The sequence below is a fragment of the Aplysia californica genome, unplaced genomic scaffold (assembly GCF_000002075.1).
Source record: "Aplysia californica isolate F4 #8 unplaced genomic scaffold, AplCal3.0 scaffold00234, whole genome shotgun sequence".
NCBI lineage: Eukaryota > Metazoa > Mollusca > Gastropoda > Aplysiida > Aplysiidae > Aplysia > Aplysia californica.
Genome location: NW_004797504.1, coordinates 86,451 through 96,562, shown reverse-complemented (window position 1 = coordinate 96,562; position 10,112 = coordinate 86,451). Strand labels below are relative to the sequence as shown.

The window sequence follows — 10,112 nt, the reverse complement described above, 5'->3', positions numbered from 1 at the left end:
TAATAAAATAAAATAGAAAATTAAAAAAATATAAAACAGGGTTTCAACGAAATTATTTGAAATTTATGTGAGTGTGCATGAAACTGCTTTATGTTGTGCATAATAACATTCTAAACGTTTTTGATGACTAACCGCATGCTTGTGGTTCGATGGCCCTTCGTGAAAGCTTGATAGTCACTCGTTTCCAATTTTTTTTTAGGAGACCTAGATCTAGTTCAACGTTAATTAAAATGAAACTGAATTAGGGTGAAGGCTACACTGAACTCTCTACCGATGAACGATAACGCCAGAGCTGTTGTTGCACACGGCAGTTGCTACATTGTGAACTCGAAACAACTGTGGTGAGGCATCGTAGTGAAATCAGCCTCTCACCAAAATAGTGAAATCAGCCTCTCACCAAAATAGTGAAATCAGACTCTCACCAAAATAGTGAAATCAGGCTCTCACCAAAATAGTGAAATCAGCCTCTCACCAAAATAGTGAAATCTGGCTCTCACCAAAATAGTGAAATCAGGCTCTCACCAAAATAGTGAAATCAGGCTCTCACCAAAATAGTGAAATCAGGCTCTCACCAAAATAGTGAAATCAGGCTCTCACCAAAATAGTGAAATCAGGCTCTCACCAAAATAGTGAAATCAGGCTCTCACCAAAATAGTGAAATCAGGCTCTCACCAAAATAGTGAAATCCGGCTCTCACCAAAATAGTGAAATCAGGCTCTCACCAAAATAGTGAAATCCGGCTCTCACCAAAATAGTGAAATCAGGCTCTTGCCAAAATAGTGAAATCGAAGAAACAGACATTTTTCCTCCAGTTTGGCAATTTTTGTCGAATTTTGGTTTTTTGACTCAACACATTTCATGTCCATATAAAAACACATTTGCATGTGACTTTTACTGAAAAACCTTGATTAAAGGCACACAATATTTAAATGTTCAGTTTTCAAGGAATCAAAAGCTATAGAAGTTACCAAACTTTGGTGGCCATTTTCTTGTACGTCTTTCACCAAAAACAGTTTACCCTACCTCCTCCAATCGCAAATACTTCGAAAGAAAGACAAAAAAACGAATTGTAAGATTATACCATTAACTCCACATGCCTAAAAATTGACGAGCGCCTGATTCCACCTCGTCGTGACACAAGTCAAATCTGCTCTGAAGGTCACCTTTCTATAACAATCTTCTGTACAAACGTACGTCTTACGCTAGCATCCCCCCCCCCTTTCTCCACCCCCTTAAACAGGGTTTTAAAAATATTTTATTCACTCTGACAAAGACATCCGTGTGTCGAAAACAATTTCTTTTATCCTGAAACATTGAGTGATCGTCTTTGACAATTTCGACTATAACGGTCACTAGGTAGGCACTACTTAATTCAAAATAATTACTGCGGTAATTGTTTGGTTCTTTTTTAAACCAAGGCACGTCACTTCTTAAACATTCGTACTTTGTAATGATACAAACAAAACAAAGTCACTCACTAACTTGTAATGAGAAGACTAATAAATGTTTCGAATCTCAAATATAGATTGTTGGACAGTTTTTGTTCGTATTTTATGTATGCAAGAAGATTTTAAAGTTCTCTAAATCTCAAAAAAGACACGTAGCATTTCTTTTACTTTCGAATCTTTGATAAAACGGTAGTTATATTGGCATTTCGTGACCTTTGCCCTTGAGGATATGGCTTTCAAGTGATGAAGAATCCAACAGTTTGTTCTAACGATCCTCCCCTTCACTTTGTATCCCAAAAGTCCCCACACACACAAACGCATACGTATGCATACACATTAATACACATACACATACATAAAGGACAAGACAGTTATAAATCTGTCATAATAGAAACAAACACGAAGCAATAAAAAGAATAAGAAGAATCAAGTTATAGTATCACTGTGTTCAGCGAAAACCGTTTAGAAATATGGATTTTAAGAATACTATCTTAGTTCATGCAAGGGGCCATCGAATTTCACTGTTTTTTGTCGCTAACTGACCTTTTTATTTGTTCTAATTTTCTCTCCCCTTTTCTGCACATCCCTGCTGCCGCTAGTAAACAAGCCCGGAGGCAAGAATCACCGCGGTTGCTCGTCTTATGTCTTCAAAGGAAGGACTTTACTCAGACTGCAGACCACAGACAGAATTCTGGGTAAAAAACACCACCAGCAACAACAACATCATCATCATCATCGACAGTGGGACGAGCCGTCTTATCGTACGTCACGAAAACCGTGGAGAGGAAAGCCGAAAGACCAGAACGGTATGACTTACGACGGCGGGAGTAGTCGTCGTCCAGACGATCCTGCGCTCCAGAACGGCGCTGGCGGGAAAATGAGTATCTTGCAGACGTGGGGATTTCGACGCAAAGCTTTCGATCAGCCGACTGGGAATTCGGATGTTCTAAATCGAAAGTCGGACCATCAGAACGGAATTTACAACTGTCGGTCGAATCTCGAGGAAAGAACGTATCTTACTCCGAACCGTGATATTATGCCGGAGACGAAAAGCGCTACTGTTGGAAACGGATCTACATGTAGGGCTGATGTTTAGTGCTCAATCATATTACTTATTGTTAATACTATCAAATTCAACATCATACGTTTAATCAATGATTTATATCATTATCATTTTTATTACTACAATGATAATATTATTGTTATTATTACAATTGTTATTATTGTTGCTGTTACCAGTGTCTGTGGTGTAACAGTTAGGCACTTCGCTGTCGCTCGCAGGAGACTTGAGTTCGGATAGGGAAAACTTGTACGGAGTATTTCGGTCTTTCTTCTGCTGGAACATCATTTCCTTCTATCCCTCTCAGCAACTCTAGTTGACCCTGTCATGCAGAGTCGAAGCCAGCCTTCTAGATAATCTAAAGTGTGCTGATGAAGGCGTAAAATACCTTTACATGTATATAACATTTTGTTGTTGTATTATAGTTATCGTTACATTACTATGTAAATATTAATGAAATTATTATTAATGCCACCACTATCATTATAGTTATCATCGTTATCATCAATGCTATTATCATTTTCTTGGCATGGCGAAGGAATAATTCCGGGGGGGGGGGCTATGTATTAATAGATTATAGAACATTAAACATGACCCCCATCCTCGTTTGGCAGAGGCCGTGAAAGATAACAGGACGCCTAATCCTTTGATCTCTTGCCTCGCTGTGGAGATGTCCATCGCAGCTATATCCAATTATCCCAGCTAGCTTGAGTTTATTATTGGAGAGTCAATTCCACGGCTATAAACTACGAAGTGCTTCTTGATTTGTGATCAACTGGAATGTTCTTACAATTTATATATTTTCCAATTATTGCTATTCAAAGCAATCGAGAGATATTGGAAAGAAGTGATGTGTTTTGAATCGAGTTATAAATTCACAGACCGCATGTACTGTGATAACATAGCCACAGCTGTAGGCTTGGGCAGACTTGTATGTGTGTGTGTGTGTATTTTCAGTGATGAATTTAGAGCATAAGTCACGTAGTGTCAGAAGCGTCCTGTTGTGCAACGACCGTTTGACTCATTTACGTGGGTTCACAAGTTTTCAGTTCGATTCTCACGCGCGGGGAAGATGCTGACATTGTTCGGGTGCCTTCTGTCCTTTTCACTTTCAGCCCATTGCTGGCTTTGTTGACAGGCAGTTTGGTAAAAAATCACGAATGGTTTATTTGTTAGTGTTTCCAGTTGTCGGACTTTGCTTCTCGGATCATCCTGCAAATTACACACTCTGAACTACAAATCTACATTTCTGTCAAAATGAGTGTGAAAGGAATCTACCCGTTTATGGTTCACTTTAAACCCGCGCTCTATCTCAAAATCGATAAATAATTTCTTTTAGTAGTCGGTATTCTGATAATTGAATATCTGCCTACTATAATCTAAAGGTCAGTTATAAGTGGAAGCATTGATTCTGTGATATAGCGCGGTTATAGCGAGTGCCAAATTAGTGTTTCCCTGTGACATTTGTACACGCTTTGCAATAACTGTACTTCTTATGGCAAGTTCGGGGCAGTAATGTTGTACATAACGAGCATCATAGTGTCACAATGCGGTGGAATCAGGCGCTCGTCAATTTTTGGGGCATGTGGAGTTATTGGTATCATCTGAAAGCTGTTTCATTTGCCTTTTTACTAATGGAATAAACATCCATGCGATCTATCCTGACTAGAATTCAGAATTTTTGCGAATAAAGGTTAGGTCGCCTGGTTTCTGTAGTGAATTCAGCGGGAAAGTGGCTGCCAAAGTTTGGTAACTTCAATAGCTAAAAGAGTCCTTTAAAACTGAAAAATGACCTACAATGTGTCTTTAATCAATGTTTTTCAGTAAAACTGACGTGGAATTATGTTTTAATATGAACATAAAAGAGGTTGAGGAAAAAAAAATTGATAAAAATTTCCAAACTGCCTGGAAAAATGCCCCTTTCTCTGATTTGTCATTTTGATGAGCGCCTGATATCACCACGCTGCTTCACAAAAGTGGACAGAAAAAATAAAGGGTCTAAGTCAAATTTGTTAGAAAAAAGTTTTAATTGTGACAAGACACATAAGGGGTGACTACACAACATGATATCTTTTGATCAAAATGACAGGATGACTTTTAATCAGAATTATTGCTTTCACGAAAAATACCCAAACTCGGCAATACATTTGGCCTTTGTCCACCTGTTTGTATTTTATTTTACAATAATGGTTGGATGGTGTTTTTCTGTTTCTTTGTTGTATTTTTTAAATTTTGTTTTTCATGTGTGTGTGAGTGTTGTTGTTGATTTTTTTTCTAGAAAACACCCCAAGGTGATCTAGAATACTTTCCCTGTCCCATTTAAATCATCACTTTCTAGTACAAGTGGGAGCACCTTGTCTTGAACCATTTACCAGTTCTGTTTCGAGAGCCGTCGCCAGGAAAAGCCTGGGATGATACCGTGTCTACATAATGACCTGCTGTACAGAGACGGAGAGAGAGAGAGAGAGAGAGAGAGAGAGAGAGAGAGAGAGAGGGAGAGAGAGGGAGAGAGGGGGAGAGAGGGAGAGAGAGAAAGTGAAAGAGGGTGAGAGAGAGAGAGGGAGGGGGAGGGAGAGGGAGAGAGAGAGAGAGAGAGAGAGAGAGAGAGAGAGAGAGAGAGAGAGAGAGAGGGAGAGAGAGAGAGAGAGAGAGCTGTACATTGGTATTCAACTACAATGGCAATTCTTTATTTGTCCTCGAGTTTTCGTGTATGATTTTCATTTCTATTCCTTTTCGATGTTGTGATGTTCTAACACGTGATGCCTTAGTAATGTATTTTTTGAGTACTGTAGAAATATTGTTAACCTAGAAATTAGAATACCGGCGTTTATATTATTATTATTATCAAAGTAGTGGTTAGGCTTTCGATTATCCCAGTCTTTATGCTGGGACGTTGTATCCCTCTAAGCACGTGGTGTAACTGTGGACAGGCAGAATGGAAAAAGCCCTCGATCTAAATTGTATTAATGCAGGTGTAAAAACTTTTAGAGGCACCAACTGAACCCTGCAGGAGTACAGGCACAAAACACACAGTGCCCCTTCATCGACAACTACCTAGAGCACTCAGAACCTACCATCCTGGAGAGCGAAGTGAGAGAAGCACCAACGACTAGTCTTAAGAACAAGGCAGCTGGAGACGATGGCATCACAACCGAAGCTATCCATGCATGCGGTGAAACCGGAATACTTTGGCTTACAATCATCTTCCAGAAAGCTTGAAAAGAGAGAAAAGTACCAGTAGACTGGCAAATGCCTCAGTGGTGCCAATATGGAAGAAAAAGGGCAGCAAGAAAGACTGTAATACTTACAGAGGCATATCTCTTCTCAGCCGTGCGGGGAAAATGTATGCAAAAATGCTAGAGTAACGCACTCGCGAAAAAGCCGAACATTTTCTCAGTGATCCCCGTTTTTGTTTTAGAAATGGAAGAGGGTGCACAGATGCAATATTTGCACTACGAGAACTATGTGAGGGGACATTGGAATACGACCAAGATCTCAGTCTCGTATGTATGGATCAGGAAAAAGCCTTTGATCGAGTTAATAGAAGTAGAGTGTGGAAGATCCTTGAGCAGTACGACATCAAGGAACAACTGCTAGACAACATCGGGGCTATTTATGCCAATAGCAGAAGTGCAGTACTCACTACCAGTGGAACATCGGACTGGTTTTAAGTAACATCCGAAGTCAGGTAGGGCTGCAATCTCTCCCCTCTGCTCTTCCTGATCTACTTGGACCAGATTACAAAGGATGCCAATCCAGACCCAGAGGCGCTCAAGGAACTCATGTTTGCAGTCGACCAGACAATGATGAACAACAAGACGCAACTACAGGAGCATATGAACCCACTAAACGCGAGCTGAGAGAAATAAGACATGACGATCAGTTTCAGCAAGACCGAGGTCATGACAGTTAGCAGGAGACCAGACAAGGTGGATATCAACATCAATGGATCCCAACTAAAACAAAGCAGTGAATTCAAATACTTGGTCAGCATTTTCGCAAAAATGGGAAATTAGATCGAAAACTAGAGACTAGATTCCAGAAAGCCATTGCAGTCGGCTATCTACTCGCCCCTCTCCTGAAACATCCCAATATCCCTATGAGCACCAAGGCGAAACTCATCAACGCCATTTTCCTACCAACACTCACATATCAGTGTCAGACATGGTCTCTAACAAAAGCCCTAGAGAGGAAGCTGGTCACATGCGAGATGAAATGTTTAAGAAGAGCGGTCAACAAAACAAGAAGAGGCAAGATAAAAAAAATGAAATTATGAGGGACACCGTAGGAGCAACACCAGTCCTACTACACACTGAAAAACAAAAGATTAAGTGATTTGGACACCTCACACGGGTGCCCCTAAACCAACCATCTCTGAGGACATATAACATCAAATATTCGGGCTGGGGAGCCGGATGAAGACCATAGGCGACGCTGGAGTGAATCTGTAGCAAACACCCTCAGAGCTCACGGGATGTCCCTCGTACAGGCAACACTCGCCTTGCTTCAGACAGACGCCTGTATCTCCCCGCGACAAGCAGAAGAATAAAGTAAAGAAAAGTAAGTTCATGTATCGTTGGTCTCTGATTTGTATCCTGAAATGTGCCAATACTTTTTTTTAGCACAGTCCTGTCAATTTCATTTAATGTCCTCTCTTCTGGATCAAACCTTCTTAAAATAGACGTTTTATCTTTGATCTTTATAATCATAACACTAATGGGAGGGTCTTTGAATTCCTACATTACATATCACACAAGGTCAAGATTGCTGAATACCACAGTTTGGTGTCAATGTGCTGACTCTAGATATAGAAAAAATTCATATATTTAATAAAGAAGTTAAACCTTCTAATAACTCTTGTTGGAAATTTGTATGCTTATAAAAAATGGTTGAAAAGTTGAACAGTGTCCTAAACATCCGTATTACAGTTCAAAGCCCTCGCTACTACACTGTAAAGGCATCTTTTACTTGTAAAAATGAAGTTGTTTTTATTCTAGTCCCATGAGCTTTAAAAAGTACGAAAGAAGTATGTAATGTGAATAAAATATTTGTTTTTTATGTTGACCCTCTGTATATAATATCAATAATGTTTATACATTATTATTATTCGTATTTATTGGAATTTCTGCTCATTCTTTGTATATTATCTAAATTCAATACCACCCCATAAACGCTGAGTGCCTTGTGCTTTGACTGTGTATGATACTATGCTTTAGATGATTCATATACATCTATAGTAAAGTTTATCCATAATTTAGTAACTACATTGTACTTACTTTGGCAGGTACATTGGTGTAAAGCAAAATAATATTTTACAGGCTGATTTAGCGGAATTGAGGAGTGGGGATTTGAGGGGGAGGGGGGGCTGTTGATCGTACGGTTTAAAAGAAAAGCCTGCATTGTTTGTTTACAATTACCTCATTATTTCAATAACACATTTTTCATTCCGTGAAGCCGAGGCTCTGTTAAAATTCTTCTTTTTTTTTAATAGCTTGGGAAAATCCCAAGCGCTGGCTGTAAAACGTGCTCGCAATAAGATTAAGATTGTAAAAATCGATTTTCTTTTTTGGTCATAGATTTTGTTACAAAGTTCACTGCCTCATAACCTTTTTACATTTATTGTTCTTGTTGAAAAACGAAAGTGGAAAAAAATGATTCTACAGATTGGCTGCTCTTTCTGTTCCGAGCGAAGAGACCAGTGCCTAAGCTTGTCCTCAATTATTATTAATATTGCCATGGACAACTTTCTCACTGAAGTGAAGGATAACTGTCCACCCTGCTGGCTGCTTTAACAAACTGACTAATGAAGAGGTAAACAGACCAGAGAAATCTCCAATTATTTTTTTAATAGCTCAAGAAAACGTGGAGGGTTCATTGTAAATTTGTAGTAATATTATATTAACGATAAGATTAAGATTGTAAATATCGAATGATTTTCTGTATTATAATATACATATTATTCGACTGGAAAGTTATCTGCCAGCTCAAGTAAAGCTTTGATATAACGTACCGTCCACATACCAAATTTAAATATTGCTGTCAATAGACGCAGGTCTGTTTGATAGCAATAGTGTCGTAATCAGATGGTTAGAAGAGAAGACAGCGCTCCCTGCTAAAACCTTTCCAACTGGCGTCTGTGGTGTGGCGATTATGCTTTGCCGTCAAAGGAAAAATAGTAAATTGTGTTGATGGAGGAATAATTACCACTTAAGATACTCAATAACCTTTCAACTTTTGCTGAGGAGGAGCATCTGCACACCCTTTTAACAGCATTTGTCTTGGTTTCAATGAATTAATAACCCATACATCCTCAAGAGAAGTGGAGAAAAAGAAAATAAATGATAGATTTGTTGATCTCAAGGAAAGAAATCTAGCATTGTTATCTAACTTGTATAGAAATAAAGCACGAAACCCGAGATACCGTCGTATTCATTATTAGTAGTCAGCACGATGGTAGGAACTCAAAATTACTTATGCTATTTTGTATTTTCGAAGCAATAACACTTGTGTCATCCGGGACGTAAGAAATCTATAATATATAAATATTCTGAAAAGAAGCAATAACATTAATAAGGCGCTGATTACATCTCGAAACTGTTAATATGTGTTATCATTTTTTGTTTGTTTATGTGTTGTTTCGTGTTATATAAGAAAGATTTGCTTTAATAAAACAAAAATGCTGCCAAATTAAAAGTTCCAAAACTAATGTAAGAATAACGAAAAAGACCTATCACTGTTACACAAGGTGTTTAACTGTTCTAAGCCTAGTGGACATTTTTGTTTTCAAGAAAGAGATGAAGTGTTCTATTCCTGTAAGAATGCATACAGTATATGTTCGTGCCTGCTTTTTTTAACAACGTTTAGAATTTGCATTTCGACAAAATGCAAGAAAGTACATGCAGATTAAGTAACTTAACTGCAATATATGCAGGTTATGGTACAGACGTACAAAACACGATTTCTCATCTTTCATAGTCTCAAACACATGTCAACTCTAAAACAACACTTACCTACTGTATGAAAATGTGTCAATCTATTCCAATAAAACAACACTTACCTACTGTATGAAAATGTGTCAATCTATTCCAATAAAACAACCTTTACGAAGAAGTGATTTTGTCTTTTTACTTCTTTTCACGTTTTTTTCTCAGGGTAGTTTAGTTGAGGTAGAAGAGTGAAAAAAGGAAACCTTCTTTGTTTCTTGTGCTGATAATTATGAAGATCAATACATGAGGCAACGTGGTAGAATCAGGCTCGCTTCAATTTTTGAGCATATTGAATTATTGGCATCATCTTAAAGCTTGTTCATTTGTCTTGGTTTCAATGAATTAATAACCCATACATCCTCAAGAGAAGTGGAGCTATTTTGGATTGAATGAGGTGGGGGTCACCTGGTTTCAGAGGTAAAATTAGCGAAAAATGGCCGCCAAAGCTTGGTAACTTCCAAACTGAAGAGTCCATGGAAACTGTAAATTTATATTTTTGTGCCTTTTACCAACGTTTTCCGTGAAATCCTCAAAGGAATGTGTTTGTAAATGAATATAAAAGGTGTTGAGCCAATAAACAAAAATTTGATTAAAATTGCTAAGTAGGGAGAAAACTGC

General features: G+C 38.3%; 1 protein-coding gene across 1 annotated transcript in view; it reads left to right on the top strand.

The window, feature by feature from the left end:
• Positions 1 to 2,673, top strand: part of LOC101856102 (sex peptide receptor) — a 60,694-nt gene extending 58,021 nt beyond the window's left edge. The window contains exon 4 of the mRNA XM_005100038.3: positions 2,048 to 2,673. Within this exon, the coding sequence (XP_005100095.1) occupies positions 2,048 to 2,544 (497 nt within the window). The 3' untranslated portion in view covers positions 2,545 to 2,673. The remainder of the gene's footprint in view (positions 1 to 2,047) is intronic.
• The last annotated feature ends 7,439 nt before the right edge of the window (positions 2,674 to 10,112 follow it).